Source organism: Anomalospiza imberbis, chromosome 4, assembly GCF_031753505.1.
Source record: "Anomalospiza imberbis isolate Cuckoo-Finch-1a 21T00152 chromosome 4, ASM3175350v1, whole genome shotgun sequence".
Taxonomy (NCBI): domain Eukaryota; kingdom Metazoa; phylum Chordata; class Aves; order Passeriformes; family Viduidae; genus Anomalospiza; species Anomalospiza imberbis.
In genome coordinates, this window is record NC_089684.1 from 55,315,759 (window position 1) to 55,342,267 (window position 26,509).

At 37.1% G+C, this 26,509-nt stretch overlaps 1 protein-coding gene across 2 annotated transcripts in view; it reads right to left on the minus strand.

Annotated features, from left to right (window-relative positions):
• STK32B (serine/threonine kinase 32B) overlaps positions 1-26,509 on the minus strand; it is a 158,501-nt gene that overhangs the window by 129,761 nt on the left and 2,231 nt on the right. For both annotated transcript variants that reach the window (XM_068188668.1, XM_068188669.1), the window contains exon 2: positions 80-135. In XM_068188668.1, coding sequence (XP_068044769.1) covers positions 80-135 — 56 coding nt within the window. The remainder of the gene's footprint in view (positions 1-79; positions 136-26,509) is intronic.

The window sequence follows — 26,509 nt, forward strand, 5'->3', positions numbered from 1 at the left end:
TTTTACCATAATCAAACGAGAAAAACAAAAAGGTATTCCCTATTAGACATTTAACTACTAAAAAAAAGTTGATCCTTACCTTTCCAAAGCTCCCTTTCCCAATAGCCCGCAATATTTGAAAGTGGTCAAAATTAACTGCAAAATAAAGGAGAGAAGAAAAGGAAAATAGTTTGTAGTGTGCTAAGTCAGAATCAGAAATCAGATAAGAAAAGAAATTACAGTGTGTCAAACTAATGTCTTTCTACAATGTGGTATTCCATTTTTCCTCTTAAAACACCAAATATACTTAATAGCTAGCAAAAAAAAAGAAGTTTGCTTTAAAATATGCTGCATTCATTTTGTTCATCAATTCATCTTGGACCAGTGTGTTCAGTGCCCCGTATCTCCAAAAAGAAATATATCTCTGCTCTAACCAAGTAACAAGACAAAAGTTAGCATTATGCAGCCATTAGCAAAAACTGCTCAGAATTTTCCAGAAATATTGAGATCTATTAAAAGGACACTGAATAATTCAAGTAACACCCTCTACCTACAGATATGTATATAACATTTGGTTAGTAGTCACTCTTCAGGATAATTCCCATATTTTATTACAGTGATGGAAGCTTGTCCCATGACAAGGTAGTATGATCAGCCTTTCCAAACTTTTCCACCTTAATGCAATACATAATGCTAATATTGTAAGACTATTTCATAATTTTAGCATAAATTTGTTTTGAGAGATTGTATTTTAGGTTGGCAGTAGAATGGATTTACTTGCACTTCAGGAAAATCTGACAGCACAGCCTGCTCTAGATACTGAAGTGCTTTGCTGGGAGGGTGAACGATATTTCATTTCTCAGAAACACCATTTTTATTGGTGTCACATGAGTTTAAACACAGCATGACCTTCAAACCTTCATTGGTATATCTGGTGGCTTTATAAAAATTCCAACATCATGAACAAAATTGATGCAAAGTCACTGAAATACAAACACGACAATGTGTGATACAGTTTTTACAGTCACTTCTCAGAAAAAAATCACACTTAGATCTAAATGCAGTGAACCAGAGATGACAAAGTTCAGTGCAACATAACAGGATTTTTTTAAAATTAAACTTTCTTATGTTCCTGGCTTTGGCCATGGACTTTCATCTATGCACCTGTCATTGATGTAAGAGTAACAATCAAAATTGTGGAGACAGAACATCACTGGAAAAATCATAGAACCATACAATGGTTTGGTTGGAAGGGACCTTAAAGATTATTTTGTTCCAACCTCCCTGCCATGGGCAGGGGCACTTTTCCCTAGACCAGTTTCTCAAAGCCCCATCCAACCTGGCCTTGAGCGCTCCAGGGATGGGGCAGCCACAGCCTCTCTGGGCAACCTGGGCCAAGTCCACTCAAAAATGTGGTAACAAGAACAAATACAACAAAAATGTGACTCACATCAAGATGAAGGAGAAAATTCTGTAAAACTCACAATACTTTAAATATTTGCCAAAAAATTATCCATCTCAAGCTAAGCTTTGCATAGAAAGTTGAAAGTTGACTTGATTATCAAGTCTCTTAAAAGGGTTAACATCTTACTTTCTCTGTTGCAATAATATCTCATTTACACTATTAACACCACAAAGAGTTTGTTTATTTATGCTTGCTTATACTGCCTTCAAGGAAACATGGTTGCTCCTTTCATTAGTGCAGCATAGCAACCACCTTCCTGGTAATTGCTGGAGACAAATCAAGCCCAGAGCTGACAGAGCTGAGCAGCAGACTCTGTTCTACAGGAAACAAAGATGGTGAATATAGCAGCTTTAGAATTTGGATACTGAAATAAAAATGCATAACCTTGGAAAGGATTTATAACCTGCTTGGAAACTGAAAATTGGGAAAAAAATTTCGAGCTGAATCCTGTAAGAATTAGGGCTGCCCAGATGTCTGAGGAGCAGCATTGTCTGTCAGCAACCTGCAGCTGGGCTCTCTGCTGAGAGATCTTACCAGTGGGGCACTCTTGTAGTTTTTGGTGGCCAGTACTGGTCTGAGGAACAAGATAGTCAGTTTAGCAAAACTCCCTTCCACATAAACTTACATCCACCTAAATCTTGTTCCCACCAGTCATCCCTCCCACGTGCATGACTGGGATGTCTAAGATGACCCTTAATTTAGGTAGGAATTCAACAAAGTATAAAAAATATCCTAAACAACATATCAATCTCATTCATTTCTTTGATAGTAAAAAATAATCCAAAAATTCAGCATGCTGAATCACAGCATGCTGTTGGTTTTTGTGTCACTTCTATGTTTTCAAACTTTCTCATGTTTCTGCTTATTTTGCTAAAGATTTAACATGCAAGTTCCTTAAGAAAAGTTTATTTTGAATTTGTTCTTTACCTTGCAGTCATTCAGCTGAGTCCGGTTGCCAAAACAAGTGAGAAATTGTTGAAACAGTCTGTAATTATCTCAATTTGAGTCAAGTCACATTTCAGTAATACTCAACTATATTATATTCTGAAATCTGACATGTTTTGAAATACATCCATTTGAAGAATGATTTTGTTTTGTAAAACTAAGATTAAGCATTTATCTGTAGCTATGTAAAGGGCATTTTTTATTGTCCATATAACTTCTATTGCTCTGTACTTCCATCTTTCCTGTGTTTATTGCTCTGAATGACTAGAACAACTTAATTTTTTAATTAGATTATTTGTAAATTAGACTTCCATAAGAATGAAATTATTAAATGCGGCACTAGACCATGGAGTTGAAGATGGATTACTAGTAAACTAAATAAATGGTTAAAAATCATAACCACAACAATTGATCAAATTTTCTTAATTTCTATGTTTAACTTGAATAGGAAGTGAGATGTTGCATTTTCATATATTTATTAAGAAAAAAAAAAAATATATTTTTTTCTATAGCTAACAGTCCCATGAGTCTTACTTAAAATAAGGTACAATGATTGTAATGCATTTTTTGCAAGAGAAAATAAAGCCAATTTTAAATGACTGAGGAAATATGTAAACATGCCTGAGCCTGCATCTAAAATGAGCAAGGCTTGCAGCCACTGTGGTTCTCTGGAAAGGGATAATCCATTAAAGTGAGACAATTCAGTCTCTTATGATCATTCAAACATACTCCCAACATTGCAGATTCACAAACTGAGGAAGTTCCTCCTTTGGGATATCAGGACAGAACAAAAAGTGGGCTACCTTGCAGCTGAGACTAATACCAAATTCACTGAGTAAAACTAAGGTGCTTCAAGCAACAGTCCCATCTAGAACAAAGTCCTGATAACAGGGAAGGGTTGAGCTAAGTTCACTGCCACCTTGGAACTACATTAGCCATACACCCCAGGTGTTTTCCTCAGATGTTTTTAATCTCACACTCTCAACATTTTGAGCTAATTTTGTTAATCTAATTTTTTTTTCACGTTCTGTATGTGCTTTTTTGTCTTTTCTGGTGAAAATTCAGTGCCAAAATATCACCACTTACTCTGAGAAGAATTACAGCTCATCATGACCTCTGTCATTTTCCAATGTTGAAAATATCATTAAGTTCAAACACTGCCATTTCTTCTGTGCAAGGGAGAACATCAGGAGTATTAAATTCTTGTCCTCCAAAACATGGCATGTCTTGTTCTTGTGGTGCCTGGTGTTGTAGCTAATGATATTTTTCTAGTGCAAAGCCCCACTGAGATAATGGCATGGCTGGCAGAAGGACATTTTCTTCAGTGTCAGTAATATGACTATTACTCTTTTGAAAATAGCTTTCTTTACTCAAGAGAAAATGCTTCCGTTTTCAAGAGAATACTTTCTTTTACAGAAAAAAAAATACTTTCTAACTCTTTGAACACTTCTTTCATTTTATTACCACACCATACTTTGGACGTCTTACACATTGTCTTGGAATTTGAGTATAAGAATATGAACTATTTTCAGAAAACAAAATTTGTTTGTATTGTCTTCAGGTAATTTTTCATGCAAGTAAACCCACAGAATGAAACTTGTTAACAACACTGTGAGAGAGTTTATTTCCAGTTTCTTTGATTTCCATCAGTTTGGAAAAATCACGTATTATAATTTTCCCTCCCTCGTCTCCCACCGTCATCCCTTAAAACGTCACCATTAATTCAAAACTAAGAAGGAATATGGAATAAACCAGATATTTTGCCAACTAAGAGACAAAATAGATCAGCATTTATGACACCTGTTTCACGTTACAGTATTAGAGCAATGGATACCTGTTAATTTCAGCAATGTGTTGTATATATACCTATAAATACTTAATTTTGTTTCTTTCCATTTAGTCATACTCAAATAAACCTTTCATTGCACAGATTCAACTCTCTATTAAGAACTTTTCGTGCAAGTACACTTACTTGGATTAGAATATTAGATATTTTCAAATTAGCCCCATGTAGAGAATTTTCCAGTAGCTTGATCTTGAACAAGAGCCAGATGATGGTAACGGGATTCACAACTGAATTAAAGTTTTCATCCTGCTTGCCAGGATGAGCAAAAAAATGTGGTCCTAACCATTTTAGATACTTGGTCAAATATATTAGTGTACTCAAAAACTCCAGTAATATCTAGAAGAATGGTGCTGTTGTTTGTGACTGAGTTACACACAGGAGCATTTCTACTGCCACAGTCTTCTCATGTGACCCTTAGGTGAGTGCTCCAATATCTTCTGCCACTATCTGTAGAGAAATCAAGCATTACATCTCCAGGCAGCTGTAAAATTAGGTATAGGAAGCACTTTAGAGCTCAGACACACAAGTAATTGGGAGATTAGTAAAAGCCAATTCAGGTAATAGTGCTTTATAAAAACACCATGAAGAGTGAAAGCCATTTTTAAAGTGTGAGGAGTCTACACCACTGTGGAAGCAGAGGTACAGAAATCAGTAGATTGATTCAACCCCCACACATCAGGTTGTGGCAGGGCTGAGAACAGAACCCAGCTTCCACTTCACACCACACCTTCTCATGCATGTCTCCCAAACTGCACAAGCCCTGATGGAGCAGATATTTGGTATCAAACTTTCTAGTGAAAGATAAAATACTTATTTCTTTCTCCACTGCTCCCTGAGGATAAAGTATACTTTGGAGAAAATATTCATGTCACAGACTTGTGTTTTTACAACCACACTGCAAGAACACTGGATAGTTTTAGTGGAAATGCTTATTCTTTTTTTAATCAGCACTATATACATAATGATATATGTCAAAACAATGAAGTATATGCATTCACCTCTGCTGCGTTATGCACAAATACTATGTTTACTTGAACCAAAAAAACCCAAAGAAGTTACATCAGCAACACACCATTAAGTATTATGTATTTGAATTATGATCTTACAAAGGAATATAACATTTTTACCCTTTCACTTGCAGTTTTACTGTTCAAAATATTCTTATGTTGCACAACAATTTTTCAAGTGTAAATTACATTTACCTAAAGAGGCAATATGAATATTGGGTGGATTCTAGGTAGAACTGACATCTGTTTTCTCGCTGCAGCTGAGGAATATTAATTGTATGTGTGTGTGATTAATCCAAACACACTCAGTAACCATTACCTGAAAGAACTTTGTTTCTCCTAGAGAAAATATCCAATTGAATGTGGCCAAAGCACTGGCATTCATGTGCTTTGCAGAATGGAAAATAAAGTAGAGGCTTTTCTGGAAGAACTTGATAAGCTAAATTCAGACTCTCCTTCCCCACTGATTTATTTGGACTGTCTGGTAGTAGCCAAAACCAGAACATGAACACTAAGGCATTAGGAGGTGCAGAGTAAAGCCATATTTTTAACACAATGAGCTTTTCAACACATTGAGATTCATTCTCACTGATTCAAGGGAAAACAGAAAAAAGGATATATGATGTGGCCATTAGCCAAGAAAATAGATTTTTATTTAAGTCTGGCTCCTGTCTTGCAGGTCTGTTTTGGGGTGGTTTAATGCTTCCTGTTTCTGTGAATCAGGAAAACAGAAAAATAACTAAGCCAAATTTCTTTCTAGATTTGGCCTGTATGGTTTGACCTGAGACTCATTGGATAGCACTGCTATTAGGATTTCAAACTAATTCTGCAGTTTTCTTTCTCTGTCTGTCTACTTTTCAGATGGTCCAGCCTTTTCCAGGGAGATCCACAGGCTGTGTTGACAGAACCTCAGTAGATCTTAGCAGCTATCAGATCTTGTTAAAATTGTTGCTGTCCTTCCACACAAAATACATAGGTTGAGTGACCAAGTATACACAGTCATATATATTCAATACTAATAATAAAATCCCCTGCTTGAATGGACATAGATAGGACAAACATGAACAGTGCCTAAAAATTAAATTAAGGGCTATAAAATAGTTTGAGTAGTCATAAAGAGTCACATTCCCTCATGTTCTGTTCGTGATAAGTGCATTAGTGAAGAAAGACTCTGCTTAAATTAAGGAAGAAATGAATTTCTGCTGACAGAATGATAGAGCCAGGCATGCCTTTGAAGTGAATGAAGAGCACAAATCTGCATAGCTCCACAGGTTTCTGAGTAAAATGGAACATTGCTATACATTGTTTGACTGGGAAACTTACTAGTTAGATAGAGACACATAACCAAAAAGAAGTTTCAGAGTGGTTTTATCTCACTAATGATGAATCATGATGTTTCTGATCATATTTAGGGGCTTTGTATTTAAATTGCACTACAATGTCTCAATTCTTCATGATTAATGAGTGTTTTATTCTCAATATAAACTAATTTGTTAATATGTTTTTATAATTATTCAGACTTTATTTGCAATTAGAAATAATTTAAGAACTTCTTATGCAAAACAAATTTTATTTAAAATTCAGCTAATTTTGTTTTGAACTTTACAATACATTTTAGTCTGATCATGTTTGCATGCTTCACTTTCTTCAGTCAAAGTGAAACATTTCTGTGCTGTCAAAAGACTTTCATTTCAGAGCTCTTGACTGATCCAAAGTGGCTTTTTCACACCAGTTCATTTCTGTATTTTGCTTCCTTGTGAAGCCACCTGCAGGCTGGGATCTTTGGCTGGACTGCATCTCCCTTTCAGAGGTGTCCTCGCAGCACCTGCATGGCCTGTGCTTTGTTCCCCCTGAGCTGGTGGCCCTCCCGTGCTGGGCTATGGGACTTGTGAACAGGTACAAGGTCTGGAGCTACCAAGGGGATACAAGGATCATATTCTAATACCTTTGAAGAAGTGTCACACCACAGAAATGCAATCCAGCTTTGAACTGTGCCAGAAAGAAATCTGAAAAGGTAAACTTGAATTCCATTCAAACTTTCAAAACCAGCTTTGTTTTCCCAGTATGAGGCTCAATTTTTTTCTAGGAAAATAACAGCATTTTAATATGGCAACAGGTTCAATTATCCATTAAAATTGTTTTCAGAGGAAAAGTCAGTTTCAAAAGAAAAAAGAAAACAGGGTGACAGAGTTCTTGTTATCTTTCATCTATGTCACATTTCAAAGGAGACATAGGGGAAGCAACCTTTTCCCTTATTAAAATGGGGAGAAAATCTCAGTACCAGGGTGTTGGAAAACCAGCAATGTAATTTTATTTATACCTCTCTTCTTTCTATATTCTATAAATAAATAGCTGGTACCATAGATAAAAGAGTGGGCTAAACAACATCTGCTGTGATGCATTTCAGACATTCTGATTTCCTTATGTCAATCCTCCTACAAGGCAGTACTTCACATGCAATTTGGCTACACATTTGATGACATTCACAGAATATTTAGACCATGCATGGTTTGTTCATCCAAAGCAGTGCCAGCATCATGGGGTCCTACACTGTAATTAGTGAAATCCACCTCACATCACATCATTAAAATGAGTGGGGTTTTCCCTAAAAGGCTGGGGAATTTTCTGAATGTGTTAGTTAAAATGAATACTGTAAAGAACTAAAACAGCCTACCATTTTTCAAAATGCTATAAAAACAGACTAGAAAAATTTGGTGAATCAGCTAATAATTTACACTTTTACAGAACAGGCATGTGTTGCCACATCCAGAAGTAAAATTGAAATTCTAAAGAAAATTAGCATTTGAAAGTAACCAAGCTGCTAAGTAAAAAATATCTAAGGACTGTTTCTCAAAACTCTTCTTCCTTTTTAATTCTGTAAAAGAGCATAATTGTATTTCTAATGCTATTCTATAAAAGCTGCAAAAAAAAAAAAAAAAAAGATGAGATTTTGCATTCACAAGGAAACTGTGACTTCTTGGTAAACAAGAATCTATTTGAACCCAGGATCAAATGAAAAATTCTTTCCAAAGCTGCTTATTAAATAAGCCAATAAGCCAAATTAAAATGATACTGCCATTAAATACATCTATTCTGAAAAATGTATCAGGCAGCTACCTGAAGCCTGTAAAACAAAATTTGCTCCTTGGGTGAGTAGAACAGACTGCAAATTGTTGCAGCTTTTCTCTGAAGAAAGTTTAAATTGAAACTCCTGGGTGCCATCCCACAATCTCCAGACCTCGCCTGGAAAATTGGAGATCTATCACCAAGCCAAAAATCAACAAAAGACATCTGACAGAAGAACACAATAATCAGTTTCTGCCTAAACCTACCGAGAAGCTGCCCCGTGGTAGCCCAGTAAAGGCTTCACCAGAAGCACCAGTGATTCCAGGGGTTGCTGTTGTCATTATACTGTGGAAAAACAAAAGTTTCTTGTTCTGGGGAAGGTGTGGGGATGTTTAGCTGCTGCTTTGCTCCACAAGAATTTTAGCACAGATAGGATGAAATTAGCTATTCTTTCTGAAGGACTGAGCACAAAGAGGTGTTTACTGGCAAAGATTAGTTGTACTGATCAGAAGAGCTCTTGTGGCTGCATCTCTCTCCCACAGTGTTTCTTGGGAGCATTAGATTAAAAATAAAGCTAATTTTTTTATCTTTATGCCTCTTTAAAACTAGTCCAAATTTTTACCATAACAATTCCTCATTGGAGATTTTAGTGTGCTTCCTCCATCTGCAGACAGGTTACTCAGTTTCTGGGGCATACAGCAGTACTCTCAGGTGGCTGGGGGCAAAAATAGAGTAACTGAAAAGCCAATTCTTGCCTGTGATGGTTTGTGTGAGCAAATCCAGGAGGAGGTGAGAGAAAAAACTATTATCAATAAATAATTTCAGTCTGAAGGATACAAAGCAATATGAAAGTTCAGTTCTCATGAGTAAGGATGTGATTTCAGCGCCAATGAAAGCAAACAGAAAGTTACCTAGTTTTGGTGTCTTTCTCATCATTTTGCTTTGTGCCTTGTTTCTATTTTTCATCTTCTTTATTGGAGAAGGAAGAAAAATACAAAATCAAAAGGTCTTCACTTAGCTGAAATGAAACATTTCTGAGTATTGATTCATGATGATTTCTGCTTCACTTTTATTGCTGTCTGTGTCCATTTAGAGTGAGAATGAGAACATTTCAAGAAAGTCTCCTTTTCAATTTGCTTTTGGGTTTTCACAGGAAAGATTTCTATTTTCATACAGCCTAATAATGAGAGGAAGTAGAAAATATTTCTATTTCCAAACATCAGAAATATATGTTTTGGGCCCTACACCACACCAAATATCACTCACAGTCCCTCTCACTGACTGTATTTTAGCCCTTCATGAACATTTTCATGTGTTGCTATGAAGACAGCACATGATCATCCAGGAAAAACCTTGTTCTTTGAAAAACTGACAAGAAAATGAGGCAATCAGAGAGACACCATGTCTGGCACGCTGCAGACAGCAGGAACAGAGGAGAGCGCAAGCACTTCCCTTTTGATGGCTGTATGGGTGTTCAGACCAGATAAAGCTGATTGTGACACCCTATGATACACCTGTGATGCTGCTTTGGTTAGAAGTCTGGTTGCAAGGGCAATGAAATGAGATGGTCACCTCCACAGGGAAGTTATAATGCTTATTAATACAGAATTTGTGTATTTTACTTTAACAGGAATTGCTTTATAACAAAGTAGAGATCAAACTCTGATCCCTGCCATGTTAAAATACACTGACAACAATATTTGCATTCTCCCTCACATGTAAGTGAGCACAGGCAATAAAGACAAATTTAAAGCTATCTGCTAAGCATGTCTTTTGACTTTGATGGCAATTCCAGGAAGGCAACCAATTAACTTTCTGAAAATAAGTAAGAATAGCAGTAAACATCCTATGTCAGAAAAAATTAAGCTAATATAAAGTTCAATTACTATTATTCGAAGGCAAAGTTAATCATTAAAGTTAATGATTTTTTAATGGTTTCTTATTAATAAACAACAACAAAAAAGAAGGTCTAATATTTCTGTCAGAGCTTGGCAGAAGATATAAGGAACATGAAATATGTGTTATCAATGCAAAAAGTCATCTGGACAATCTAGTAGGGATCAAGCCCAAATTCATAGCATGTCCTCATTGGCAGTGCAGTACAAAACAGGACAGAATGATTATCTATTTAACGTCACCACGGCTGATGTCAGCTGCAAAAAATTAGCACAGACAATTATATGTTTTAGTTGTCCTTTTTTTTTGGGATAATGCAAGATCTTCAGAAATGCTGATGATGACTAATGGTACAGGCAATTACCAAGGTGAAGCTCCCTTGACAAATACTTAAGATTTAAAACAGCAGCAGCTGAGACAGCCTAAAAGGAAAAAGAGACAAAATACAACAGTGGCAAACATGAATGGAAGATAACACTGCAAAAAGTCAATTAAATTTATAATGATTCCTGTCCCAGGATATCATCAATTGAAAGGCAAGTTTGGAAAGGGATGGAACTAGCACATAGTGAAGGCACAAAGTGGGAAAGACTCAGACTGTGACTGAGAGATCTGTGCAGAGCTGACCCTTTGCAGGGCAACCACAAATAACACTCTTTTAATCCTACTTCCATGCCCATGGAGGTGGAGGGTCACTGATCTGATCAGTCTGACAATGTGATACCATGGGCTGAGAATGAGAATTTGAATGTTTATGATAGGCTGTCAGCTCAGATGGTCTTGATTGTGTGGGTCAGTTTAGTGTAATCCTTCAGCAGCATAATTTTAAAGCAGACCTTTTCAACATCCCATTATCTTTTTTTATGATGTCTGGTTAAATATCCGTCAATTGAGCTAAAAAACCCCAAAACAATTTGACTTCAAATACATAGGCTTTTACTATTAGATTTAACAGAAAAGCAAAAGGAATTTGGAGTGCCAAATCTATGACTCTGTTTCAACAAAGAGCAAATAGCAATAGATTGTTGTGAAAAGCCTGTAGCAGCTGATCAGGGATTTTATATATTGGTGTATAACTCAGTGCTATGAAAAATGTCATGAGAGGTCAGATGTTCCTCTAGATGGACTGAAATATGGTAACAATCCTCATCAGTAACTGATATTGATGTCTGGAAATGACCAGAGCCTGGTTAACACAATCCTGAAGTCAGAAAAGATTTGCTAGTAGTTGAAAGTAGCACACAGAGTGGTAGACAAGTTCTTTTCTTGTGCACAGGATTCAGTGTGACTGATCACATGAGGCTGGCCACATGAAAATGGCCTCACTATTCTATGATTCTATGAAAGCACATGATTCTCTCTCTATTTAGACTGGCACTGAAGCTAAGTGACATGAATAACTGGAATTATTAGGTTATAATAAGGTTTGATGCATTGGCTAACAGTGAAACTGTGTTGAGTCCATAGCCCTGACCTCACTGTCACACAGAAATGAGCAGGATTTGCTCAGGCAGTGTCAAATCTCCAGTATAACCAGAGGTAAGTTTATCATAACAGAGCTCTTTTGGCTGCTTCTATGTTCTGTTAGCATATAGCATTCAGGTAACCTATTTTCCAGCAGAAAGGCTTCTTTTCATTGACTCATTTGGCTCAGTGGAAAGTAATTGGAACTCCTCATCCATGATTCCTATTATAACCAGCAATTTACAAAATTTTGCTATTATAAAAACACAAGTCAGTGAATTATTTTTAAGATCAGTGGAAATGTCAATTTAAGATCACCTTTTGTTGCCATGAAAACAGTCCTGTTTTGTGACAGGACAGAAGATTGGTTCAGAAAAGCTGTTAACTTAGTAGCACCACTGGGAACATCAGAAGTCATCAAGGAACAGCTGGATTGATGTACTGGCCCTTATCACAGCCAGGGAATAGCAGGGAAGCCTCTGAGAGTCTCCATGCTTTTCATAGCTCTTTCAAAAGACGTTGACATTGAAACTAAAGAGAAAAGTTTCAGGACCTGCTCCAGCATAAAATGTAAGACCTCTGTTAAGTGATAAAACGTAGCACCCTTTGTTGAGAAGAGTCTGACTGACCATGTTGTTCTCTTATGGATGAGCTGACAAAAACAATCTCTGAAATCATTGCAAGGAGAAACAGGTTGACAGGGATAAGCAGCAGAAAAGATACTCTTTGAGAAAATGTATTGCTACAATATAGAAAATCTAAATTTCACTTTACTGTAATAGACTTCCCTGTGAGATCAGGATACACATAATAGACTATGAAGCATCTTTTTCAGCTGGAAAGTGGGAATATTCACCTCCCTCAGAGTTTCTATGAAAATAACCTCATTAATAACTGAACTGGAAGGCTCTCTGAGGGAAGTTGCTATGGGAATAAAATGTCAAATATCAGTGTACCAAACTGTTTTTTCCTGCAATAAAATTTATCAGAGTGATCCCCAGGTGAAGGAAAATTCTTTAAATTAAGTTAACAACAAAATCCTCAGTGAGACATCCATCAGTCTTATCCATGCAAAGGTCTCTGTAATTCCAAACATGCCAGAGGAAGCAAATAATCCTCTTTGCTCTCAGCTCCTCGGGGCAGTGGCTCTGAAAGCATTGCTCTCACAGATCAAAATGAGTCCTGGTGCTATGTTAATGGGAGGCTGGGGACCCATGTGAAGAAGATTTTACTCAAACACCTAAAGACAGTGTGAGTTGTTCTCTTTTTCTTATTAATTCAGAACCCAAGACGTGAGGAATCTCTCTTCAGAACTGAATCTTGAAGAATTATCTCTTTTATTCTTAACCACAACTACAAATTAAATACTTGGGATGAGTAAGCACACTAAAGATCAGAATTATTCCCATTTCAATTGGGATTACCTCCCATTTAGTGATTTCAAACCATCACCATGGGCTTCAAACAAATGATACCAGTTCTAACTAGCAGCAGAAGTATGCCTGGAGTGTCCCTGCCTGCTCCAGCTGCAGAGTGGCACATCCCAGGTACAGCCTGGGCCTGGCTGTGGGATCCAACTGCAGGCACTGGGGTTGCACAGCAGTAGCTGTGGGTAGAATAGGGATTCTAAACAGGAATCCCCATCTAAACAGGAAAAGCTGCTCCTCATCATGGGAAAATGCAGTATTTAATTAAATACCCAGCACACCTTGTGAGTCCATTTAAGGGCCAGATCTCCAGTACAGGAGAATTACAGAAAATTTCAAGTATTCCATTACTGCCTGACCACAAAGTAGCACCTCAGAGTCCAGCAGACACTAGATACCTCTTAAACTGGCCAGATTTCTGTTGACTGTTTAAGTAAAAGACACAACATACTTTTAAGAGGGCTGACCTCCTCCATTAATTCTGTTAGCCTACCCATAGTTATCCATCCTCTGCAGTTAAATGACTTTCACTCTGTACTTCAGTGCTCAAGCTGCATTTTATTTAGAGGCCTTGCAAATGTTTTAAGCTAAGTTATATTTCTTGGAAAAATAACAAAATCCATGTCAGAGATGGAATCTCAAATCCCAGCCTCTGAGGTTGTAAAGGCACTGACCTGAACTCATCTTGACAGTTCTGGTTTTCAGAATTATCTGGAGCCAGGAAGAGGCTTCTTTTTGATTCCAGCTGGGGTTCATAATGTTTCACTGTGTGAATTATCTACTTGCATAAGAATCACTCCACTTTCTCTGCCATTTTGGAGGAAAGCAGGTCTCAAAATGTTTTTTTTTTTTTTGCCTACATGCTCCAGACTTAGCTATTGTTGATCAAACATGATCAATTTTTTCCAACCTCAGATGAAGTGATATCCTGACCTATTAATTGTCATTAACACCTTTGTATACATCACTTTTTGTGGTTGTTTCTATTAATGGTGGTATAGAAAGGGTAAGGGAAAAATTGTTTATAACAGCTATATTTAATTTATAAAAAACTTCTATAATTTCAGTGCAAGGCATATTTCTTCATCTCAGTGTTTACAGATAAATATTTGATGATGGAATGGGTAGTTTTTCTATGGAGACTGAAAAAAATGGGCTGACTGCTGTACATAAAATGACCATCTAACTGTAGAAGTTTTTTTACTTGGTACTGATGATTTATTCTCTCATCATTGTGCTTCTTACCTCTGGGAAATCCTTGTACACTTATTTACAAGTTATTTATAAGTATGCTTATTTACACTCCACAAGCAATTGCACCAAAGTTGATAGGACTGTTCACTGCAGAAAACAGAAAATATGAATAAAGAAAGCATCTTATCTACCCACTGCTAAGATTAGGAGTTGTCCTTGTTTCAGCTGGAATAGAGTTAATTTTCTTCTTTGTATCTATTAGGGCATTTTTTATTATTATTATCATCATTATTATAATTTACTTTATTTCAATTATATTCTTATCTCAACCCACACGTTTTACCTTTTTCTGATTCTCCTCTCTATCCAGCTGGGAAGGGGGGCACAGTGAGCAAGGAGGGTGTGGTGCTTTGTTCCCATCTGAGATTAAAACCACAACTGAAGTGAAATATTAAAGACTTCAAGCAAAGCAAACATAGATACACTTATGAAACAAACCAAATCCACCTCAGGTCAGCTGGTACAGAGGTGACTGAGGAGAGGAGGAGGACTTCAGACCAGCCACAATTCCCAGGTTATGGCTGGGTGTTGGCATTAACAGCAGAAGGTCAGTGGACTCAAAGCTACAACTTAGATTTACCTCATATCACCACACAACAGGAAAAAATAAAAATATTCACTTGGTGAGCAGATATTAATGTAAAGAACACAAGTTCTAATTTTAACCACAGAAGTTATTAGGTGCAAAGCACAAACAAATAGTGAGCTGCAGAGGATAAAATTGCTCAATGTAGCAGAAGGCTTGTTAGTGCTGAAACATTCAGTGGCACTACATGTGCTATACCAGTTCTCTATAATCACAGAAACAGAACCTCAAATAAGTTTAATTATAGATGTTAGATGAAAATAATGAATATTGGTGACTCAGTTCTAGAGTTCCCTACTGCATACACTGGGTTTGTTTTGATGAGAGTAAAGTATATAAAAAAATATCTGTATATATATAGAGAAAAAGAGGGAGAGAGAGAGTCTCTAAAAATATATGTGGGTTTATATTAAATTTTCTTAACTAGAATAAAATGGCAAATCAGTATATCAGAGCTTGTTCTGGCTATCTGTGAAAATAATATTAAACAACTTTGGCTTCTTCACAGTACAGAATGGAAAGCTTTCAATATAGCAAAAAATATTTTGGCTTTTTTTTTTTTTATGTACAAGTTGTGAAGAGGACTGGAAATCAACTTATCACTAAAGACTAGAAGAAACATGTTGTATACAACAGTTGCCAGCAATCTTTCTTGGGTGATCTGCTGGGCTGTATTCTTCTTTTCCAGATTGGAATATAGTGCTTCAGGAAGACCTTTACAATATTCAGGACATCCTGTCATTCAAAAATTCAGGATGTCATTGATCCACATATGTCTGTGGATCACAAGATGTATATGAGCTACCTAGCAGAGGAAGCTTAAAGGGCTGAGAGCACTTTAAGTTACTCTCAAGTATTTGTATGCCCAGGAAGCATTTAAAATTCTCTGCATCTCCCAAGTGAGAAACCTGAATGCCACAATCTTTTCTCTGTAATGGACAGCTACAACAGTGAAAGGGCCACCTTCTGTTAAGGCATTTTAAAATCCATGACTGTGCTTCATCCGACACCGCTGAGACAGACTAAAGGCTCCTGGCTTGGGAGCATCAGCGACCTGAAGTCAAGGCAGCACTCAGCCTAAGTGCTTGAGACCACTGAAAACCTGGTGTCTCTTCGCTGCCACATACTACTCAATCTTTTCTAAACAGCAGACATAGCCTCTTCTCACTCTCAGAAAAGCCTTGTGAAAGCCATTCAGAGAGCAGATGCTATCCCAGCAACAGCTGGAATTTGCCCAGCCACCAGACAAGCTCCACTTGGATGTCCTGCCTCCCACAGCCACAGCCAACACCTGTGAACCAGATGCCCAATCTTTTCCTCAAACTATAATTAAAAAAAAAAAGGAAAAAAAGGACAAGATAGACTGGGTGATTGTAAATAAGTTTTTTTGCTATTTTGAAGCTGCCCAGGCAACTTTACTCTAGCTGCTCTCTTCCCCTGTTATCAAGAGAGAGCTCACTAAATCCAAAAGAAAAAGAAAAATGATTGCCCTGCTGAACATATGGATTGACAGCAAGTGTTAACGATACTATGACTCCTTCCCAGCAAAATCGCACAGCGCTTAGTGCTGACAATTTTGTTCGATAAAGATTAATAAATCCTTCCAGAAAGTCTTTCAATACTGAGATTTTTATGGAGAATTTCACACTAAAAGTATATTTCTCTTTCTAAAGTACTTTTCAACTGATATTATTATTTGCACCATTAAAAAACCTCTAGTTTAATAACTTAGCTTAAAAACTTGAGCAAGAGATCTCAAAGATATGTCACTGGGCAGGAAAAGATGCGTCAGTAAGGGCATAATTGGCATGCAGTTACTGAAAAATCAGTGAAAGGCTGGGCAGAGAAGAATCTCATGAATCTGCATAAAACTTCTGGCTAATCTGTTCCTCATGTTATGTCCAAACAAATCTCAATAAAAGCTAACTTGGTTTTACAGCAATTCCCCACACATAACATTGTATTTCTGTAGTTTTCACATGCTATAAGAGTCAAATATGATCTGGGCTTAACAGAATGACTTTTCCTACTTCTCAAAGTGATCTTTTGATGATCTCTTGTTGTTTGACTTCAAGCTCTGTGTAGCAGTTCACAGTCCTTAAGATGTGGTATTGCCCCAAAAGCATCTGCAGGCTTTACAGCTTGGAAAAAGATTTATCTAAACCTTACCCCAAAAGGCACAAAATCAATCTTCATAACATAATGTGAAAGCAGACCAGAGGGAAGTGGAAGATAGTTTCAGAAAGGTGTGAAGGACACTCAGGAGGCTGACAGTGGTTTTGTGATAATATTGCATCTTTGTTTTAACAAGGTAGCTAAGAACAGTTCTCATTGCTCAGCAAGGGAGGTGGAACATTCTCAAAAGGAAGTAATAATTACTGGAAGAATTAACTCAGTTTGCATTTTTATATCTTAAATAAGGACCTGAAGGTGTTCTCTTATCACAGCAAAAATAGGAAAAAGAAGGAAAGTATTTTTTGTCCACTGCAGCAGATTGCCTTGTAGTGTATTATCTTACTAAATGCAACAGTCCTTCTTACACTGAACAGTGTTAACAATAGAATGATGAAGTCAGTGCTCTATTTTATTCAGGATCATACCAAGCAAAAAAATGACAGGGCAGAAAAGTACATCAGGTGTAGAAGTTATCTAAATGTTTCCATATTTCAAAGAACTAGAATTGATATTTATTTCTTAAGAAAAAAAGAAAGAATATGAGAAAGTGAGAATAAACACAAAATCAATAAAATATTACCAGATAGAAGTTAAAATTACTGATTTAATTCCTATATTGAGTCAGATAAACAAACTGTAGGGGAGATTTCATGAATATCTAAATATTCTAGATATTTCATGAATATCTAAACCAGCTTTTTTCAAAATAGACCAAAAATAGAAAAAGCTTAATGAAGTATAAAACAGAAAATTTCATATTATATTGTGATATTATAAAGAAAATATTTATGGGAATATAAAATTTGGAAAATAAATTTCAGATCCATCAACCATGTTCAGTTATCATTAGAGCCTCAAAAACCTGTTTAAATAAGCTGCAACCAACACTAGTAAAGCTTTCTGAGAAGCATCCTTCAATTTAAAAGGAAAATATCTGTATCTTAATTACAGGATGAATGAAACTTAGATGCCTACATTGTACTTATAACCCATATCAGAAAATACAATACAACATTTCTAAGAACAAAATCATTACAGTTGGATAGTTTTGTGTCAAGACCTGTGACAGCAATCATAGAAAAAGGGTGTAGGAGAAAAACTGATTATAAAGAATCTTCCATTAGTTGTAGCAGAAATAAATCATATGCAAAACTGGGCGAAGAACCTTGACGTACTGACTACCAGTAAAATAAACTGAAATCAAAAAATCATACAATTTATTTTATGTTGGAAAAGGGCTTTAAGACCTTTAAGCCCAACCATAAACCTAACACTGCCGAGTCCACCACTAAACCATGTTCATAAGGGTCCAATCTCCAGTAAGCTTTCCTTGCCAGGTTGGAAAATACAGAAAGCTGATAGTCTTTAGAAGAGAGGTGGTAAACTAAGAAGATTTTTACAAACACCTTTTTGCAGAGTTTGAATTTCCAGTGATTAAAACCAGACTTGTCCAGTGACCTCACAAATCCTAGCCTTTCCATTCAGACTGTTTCATTTCCTAATTAAAATACACGTGTTGGTGAGTGTCAAAGTGGAAATTAAGGAGTTAAAGATGGGGTCAAACTGATCATGTGAGAGACAGCTGCATGTAAATAAGTCTTCTAATTATTGAAGTGGAAAATAATTTATTTAGGAATGAAAGGAAGGAAGGCCTCATTTCTGTGATATAAAAGTACAACCCTACTCATACCCTTGCTGATGGATATTTGAGGTGAATGCTGACTGCCTGAGGAATAGACCAATGCATAACATTCGGGTTTTCTTGAGGTAAAGCTGAATACACATCACATGTGATGCTTTCATTCTATTTGTCAGATTTCAGTAAGTGAGGAATCTGAAAGGGAAAGCCTGGTAGTACTCACCAGTGAACAGATGCCTTCTTTCTTTCCTCTTTCCTCCAGAAGGGTGTGTTTATAAAGGTATAGTGCTACAGTGTAGTATATAAATAGTGGCCTAACTATAAAACTGTATTGTATACATGTAATGTAGAATTTAAACAGTAAAATGTTAATTTCAAAGACTTTAAAATTAAATACAAGGATGTTCCATCAAATAATACATTAAGAGAATCAGTTCTAGGTCCTGATGAACATATTTATGCTCAACATCCTCTTGTACTGAGAAGGTGGAGGCATCTTGGGCCCCATCAGTGCTCATCTGCAGATACAGTGTGGTTTGAACATACATTTCTGATAAAGAAAATAGTTTTCTGCGATCAAGTACAGCCAATAAAACCCAGTGTTATTCTTCAAAACATTTAATGTATTAGACACTGAACCCTAGAAAGTAAACCAACTTTGTTCTTCTTTAATCATAGGGAAAAAAAAAAACCACGACATATGCCTGTTCATTTTTTCGAAGACCCTGTATTTGCTATTCATGCCTGATTTTGATTGAGTCCAAGGAAACTCAGAGTATGATTTAGTTAAGAAAACAACTTTTATTGATCTCTTCAGTTTTTCATGTTTGCATAATAATAATCTTTTACTTTTTCCTGTTGCAGGGAAGCTTACATACACACACATACACAGTGTTCAAAAGTACAACAGCAAATTAGGCAATGGTTCAGCGTAGGCCTACATTAGGCCATAAGTAATGTCATTCAAGGTAACCAGTTTAACTAGTTCATGAAACTGAGTGGAACTGTGCTCAAGAGAGTTCACACCCTCTGATGTGCACACTGCTTACTACTGCTGCTCTTCCCCCTCCAAAGAGTCCAGGCTTTTCCTGCTGAGTTTGATGGGTGTCCTGTACCTTTTGTTCCTTCCCTTCATATGTTTTACCCTGATAGGATGCTGTGGAGCTCCTCTACCAGACTGAACTAGAAGTTTTCCTTTTTAATTGAATATTGTCTAAGAATTTTTGCTCTGTATTGATTGATCTCAGTAGCAACCTTTTCTCTTCTACACCTTCGCCGTCATCTCAGCATTAGCTCACTCTGGCTAAGTCAAAATGTTGTGAAACCACCAAAATAACTTGACATTCTTTCCTCTATCCCACCCTTCAGTGCTTAGTCACAGGTGTCACTGCCCACCAGGTTTTTCTTCAGGATGATTTCACCTTCTGCCTTCTCAAGCTTGCTTTTTAAATGAGAAATGTAGAAAAGAGTGAGTCTTGTGCTTGGCCAATAAAACCCTGCCTTCTTTGGTTTTATGCCCACATTCAGAAAATACTGTACAAAGACAGCTCAGGTGAGACAGTTCTCTGAGGATCTATGAACAAGACCATAATTCCTTACCATGTTTATTTCCCAAAGATTTTCTTGGCTGTTTTCTAATTCAGTCAGGTACATTTGATTCTAGGCTGAACTTCATCCATTGGACAGTATGGTACCCAAGGTTCGCAAAAAGCTCCCTAGTAGCTACTGCTGGCCTTGTAATCCACACTCACACATCCACATCAAGGAACTCTTTCACTTTCATGCCAAGTGATGTCCATGACTCAAGTGTCTGTCACACTGCAGCCAGGTGGGGTGAGGTAGATCTGTTCCCCCTTGTTCTATGGGAAGCTGTCAGATCGTTTGAACTTTACTGGAAGTGAAGCCAATATTGAGCAGTAGAGTCAGTTTAATATCTCTGTACATTTGAAAACCATTTGTCCTGGGATAAAACAAAACATTTACTTCTCAAATTGCCACCCTTTCCACCTTTCAGCTTTTCCAGTCCTTCAGAACCCAGCTCTCTGAAAGCCTGCTCTTTGGCACAGAAAACAACAGCAGCACAGTTGAAAGAGCAAAGCCTTTTCACTTCAAACAACAGCTGCGGGCAGGGATGGAAGATAATGTCTGAATTTGTGAAGGAGGGATTGTAAAAGCAATGGTGTTGAGATTGAGACAATAATCTTGTTTTCTGAGTTTATTTCACAATCAAATTTTTCCTTGATCTTGAATAGGAGTCTCTAAGCTTACCTTGCTCATTACTTGGTTAACTTTGAATTATTTATACTTATTCACAGAAAGCCTATCTTAATATCCAGTCACACATGGGGAAAATGTTACCTCTCCTGAGCACCTCCTCAATAACCAGCCAACAAGAAATTCCTTCACACTCTTAGAGTTAGGTGTCATGTTAACCACTTCTGCAAATTTCAGAAGTCTATAAAAGCAGCAGCAATGACTTCCATGGTGCCTTTGTTTAAGATGGAGGTCCTGACAAGGATGTTTTCATCAAATAACTAAATCTTGGAATTGTAGTAAATATTGTTAGGAAGAATCTTGAAAATTTATCTGGACCATCTCTAAGATATTGCTGGCAGAGATTTTGATGAATCTGGATGATGTAAAGTTAAGCACAATTGACAAATACTTTAGCCATCTCTGGAAAGGATCTTTGTTTTAATCCTGACAGTGTGAGGTAAATCTGATATTGCACAACATTTTTAGGATATTTAAATGGTGGAACAGAGATGCAGCTCATTTGAGATCGCAAGAAGCTAAGATGAAAGTGCCAGATTCATCTTTAGAGTTCCCTGTAAAAAAGGGAAAACTAATATAGTATCAAACTTCACCTACAATTATAATTTAGTGTCTGAAGAGGTCCACATTATTTGTGTGCATTGTCCCAAAGCCCAAGTCAGGAAGAAAAGGGCTGATGGTGATTGCAATGTCACGATATTCCTTCTGAATCTCCTTGGACACAGACCATGTAAACTGTCAACAGCAGTTTGGCACTTGGTACCTCTGTGGCTGCCTGAAATTATTGTATTGTTCTGTGCTCTCCTTTCTGTCTATAATCTCCCACTGTCTCATATCATGCTGTAAGTGTAAGCTCAACACTGATCTGTTTTGCTCTGTGATTGTACAGACACTGGTATTAGGGTTTCTGAAGTGTTTTGCACTACACACAATGATGACTTCCTGTCTAAAGTTCACTAAATGCAAAATAAAATTGTATAAAATTCCATATGGTCATAAAGTATTAAAAAAACCACAGAGGTCTCTATCTAATCTATCTAAAATATTGATATTCAGCATAAAATAATGCCTTTGACAGCTGTGGTTTTCAGCAGAACTGCCTTTGAGCAGTTTCTAAATCACCTTTTGGTATTCTTGTCCAACTCAGTTCTAAAGGGAGCTGGAATATTCATCTTTGCAAGGAAAAAAATAAAATGCAATGTAACACACCACAGAACTTTCATGAACAAACTAAAAATCCAGCAGAAATATTGATCCCACATGATGTTTTCTACTCACTCTAGCAGAAGGTATTTAGGTTCCAACCCTTTATTTAGCTGTTCTTTAGGGCTCTATCTTATGAAACAAGTCATTTAAAGAGTGTGTTATTATCCTCGTGATCCAAGTGGCGTGCAGCATCTCTGTGACTGCATCAGACATTGTCCATTGCAGCTGTGTGACAGCAGGATGATAAGCACCATCAGATCACTGATAATAACTGGACACTGCATATTCTGTTCTCAAACTCACTTTCACATTTAACCATTGCTTTAAATTGGTTCCAAGCAAAACTCTTGTTTGTCATTTTTCCCTATGCCACCGTACAGTTCTTCAGCTTTCACTGCACTTATACATAAACTCAGCCATTATGCTCAGAATTTAGCTACCTGAATCCATACCAATTTCAGGCATTTTTCTTAGGCTCTTTATCTGGGTTTTAGGCTTTTAGTACAAGTCTTTTCAGCAGCTGGCCATTTAATAATGATGTTTTCTGACACTCGCCAACAATTTTAAATCCTTCATTTAAGCTGAAGGCTTTTCTACAGAGAAGAGTCAGAAATCAATTTTAAATTACAACTTCAAATTGGAAGTTTAACTCCAGAAGATGGATGCTATATTCTCTAGTACATAAGATTTCCATTGAGCTCTGCAGTTATGACACTGCAGCAGAACAAAGCCTTATGGCTCAGGCAAGGAAGTGAGACTTCAGCACTTCCTTGAAGTAGATAAATAAGCACTACAGTGAATCAGGTTCTGGCCATGGAGAATAACCCAAGGCGTGTTGCTATGCCTCATTCCCCACAGACAGACTGCACTACTGAGGCACAGCCTGTCACAATGACCTCCACAGAGGGGTGTTTGAGCTCTGCAGCTTCAGGATGCTCAGTGGAAGGTTCTCTGGAATTACATATTTACCTTAAATGTAAAGTCATTTACGCCAAAAACAAAAACAAGCTCTTTAGAAGTTCAGTATACTTATTTCTAAAAGTAACTGTAGCAAAGATGACTTTTTAAGCCCCAAATAATCAAATACAACTGCCATATCACTTGGCAGGACCAACTTCTTCTAACACTTTGTTTCTTCTCCTTTCCTCTGTATCTTCCACCACAATGTAGGCAAATACATTATTCCTGTTTGATAGTAGCAATATCTCTCCTGAGTCAGCTCTTTTCTAAATTACTCTTTTCAACTATTTCATTTTCACAATTTGAATAAGACTGAAATTTTAACTGAACACAGTCAAGCAAATCCAGCATGAAAGACACTCTTTACAGTCACTAGGTTATTGCTAATATATACATTACTTGTGATATTTACTGAGAATTTGCAAGGAGGATTTACCAATGGTGAATATTAGCCTTACGCTTCTATTGCCGATCTTGTGAACATATTGCTGTTTCTGAAGAGTTGAACATGAGGAAAAATTTACTTCTTTGCTCTCCTGATAGTAGCACTGGATATACATCTTCAGGAGAGGGTAGATGTTACGAGAATAGGAAATATTCAAGGCAAAGAGTGTCAGGTTCCTTTGCTTCAGTAGTATTAACCAAAATATAACTGTTCCATTTTTATTGCTTAAAACACCTTTTAAATGTCTGAAAAATGTTATAGTTCCCCACCATATAAGGGTCTAGCTTTGGTAAGGGGTAGTGATGCTGCACAACACCAGATGTAGCTCTTACATTTAAAACACCTTTTAAATGTCTGAAAAATGTTATAGTTCCCCACCATATAAGGGTCTAGCTTTGGTAAGGGGTAGTGATGCTGTACAACACCAGATGTAGCTCTCTATCCAGCCTATACAGCAATAAAAATTAAGAAATGAGACATGTTTTTCTATATCTTTAGCCAGAGTACAAGGTCTAGGCAAACAAAGGGCTCTGTTCCCTTGATTATTCCTAGCTGTTGTTGTGCCTTAACCTAGACTAAGAAGAGAAAATTAGATAAATATAACATCATGGTTTTACCATAAGTTTTTTGCACATGAGTAACCAGATATTTTTCCTTGATGACAAACTTATTTTGTAGATGATAGAGCTGTCTTAAATTTAATTTTTCACAGTTTCAGTGGAATGAAATGTAAGAAAGTATAAGCAAAGCTGAATAAGGTGAGGATAAACTGACAAAAGGCAAGGTGGGCAGCTATGCTGCTTTTGGCTGGAACTGAGCTGATTTTCTTCAGAGCAGCTAGTGTGGGGCTGTGCTGGATTTGTGCTGGAAACAGTGCTGGTAGCTCAGGGATATTTTAGCTATTGCTGAGCAGCACTTCCACAGAGCCAAGGCCTTTTCTGTCCATCATCCCACCCCACATTGAGGAGGCTGGGGTGAACAAGGAGATGGGAGGGGGCACAGCCAGGACAGCTGACCCCAACTGACCTAGGGACATGGACACCATATCCCACACCCTATGGCTTCGTGCTCAGTATATAAAACTGGGTGTAGAAGGAAGGGGGAAACATTCAGTGTGATGGCATTTGTCACCATGTCACCATCACATGGGATGGGCCCTGCTCTCCTGGCTATGGCTGAACACTGCCTGCCCCTGGGAAGCAGTGAATAAATTCCTTGTTTTGCACCATTTGTGTGCACAGCTTTTGCTTTCCTTATTAAACTCTCTTTACCTCAACCCACGTAACTTTTATTCTTCTGATTCTCTCCCTCATCCCTCCTGGGGGGAGCGAGCAAGTGGCTGTGTGGGGCTGAGGGAGTTGCTGCTTGGGGTTAAACCATGGCAGTAACACAGGAAAAAGTATCATTTAGAAATGGGAAATGCGAGGCTGGCAGGGGTTAAAAGCAAAGAAGATTAAGTCTGGATATGATCCAGCTGAATACTTTCACAAAGTGTTCACTGGTCTTGATAACTGACATGATCAGAGTAGTCATAATTTAAAATATTGTATAAAGAAGGGTCAGTGTGGCAAGGAAAGAAATGAGTGATCATCTTTGAGACTATGAATAAAAGAAGTGGACCAAAATTCAATCCTGCAAAAGGCCATGTACATAGGAACATCAAACATTTCTAATGTGGATTAGAGCTCATCAGTGGAAATTACTGAGCAGGACACTGACCACCGGGTGACAGAACTATCCACATGGTATGTCCATGAAAAGGGCATATGTAATTATAGGCTGTACTAGAACTTATTTCCAGTACAGAACAGGATGTATTCTTTCCAACACATGGTCCTGGGGAAAACTCACCTACAATTTTGTGTTTAATTTGGGTTATCTGTGTGAAACCAAGACAGGTTCAAATGCAGACAGTTGCAGGGCACAGGAAATGAGAAAGCAGTAGGAATAATAGAAAAATAGAAAAGGTTTCCATACAAATCAGAGTGAGAGGAGACATTTTTGCTGTCTATCAAAGCCCCAGAATAGTTCTGGAGTGGGAGAGCATTTTAAACTAACAAAACCTTGAATTAAACACAAATCTTGTAAGTAGGTTAAGAAACCTAGTCACAAAAACAGATGTTTCTTGTCCATTCAAAGAGTGAAGTTCTGGAAGATCCTTCTAATAAAAATGGAACACAGAGAACTAATGTAGCTGGTAAAAATGGTATGCATTACTGCCTTTAAAAAGATTAATGTATGATAATGATGTGTTGTACTGGCTGTAATAACTGGGAACTAACAGCATGTAGTTCAAGGTTCTGGTTCTCTAGAATATTCTTTCTATTATCCTGAGCATGGAGGGGAGTCTACATACCACTTACAGTTTTTAGATCTACTCAATGGATCAACACCTCTTCTCATCAGAAAGCAGGAGTTGTAACTCTGGAACAGACACCCTCTAGGCTTGTCAGGCAGCAGCTGGGTGTTCTTCATACACTACTTCCATATATTTATTTATTTATTAACTAATACACTGAGTAAGTGACTTTTTTCTATGATTTCCAGAGTGATAATAAATGGCTTTAAATCTTTACTTCCAAAATTCATGTTTTATTCTACATCCATCATAAATATGCATGGATGTAAAAGGGCAATACTTTTTTTCTGCTCATTTTTATAATTTTAAGAGGCAGCTGCGACATTATACACAATACACTAAATAGATTTATTTCTAATATTCCTACATCTTCATACACAACTTACCTATTCCAGTTCTCTATGAATTGATTGCTATTCTTGAGCAATTATACCATCTCAAGAAACAAATCCACTTTCTCTTGTTATACTCTTTCACTAGCTTTTTTTTTTTAATTACATATTGAGTCCAATATTG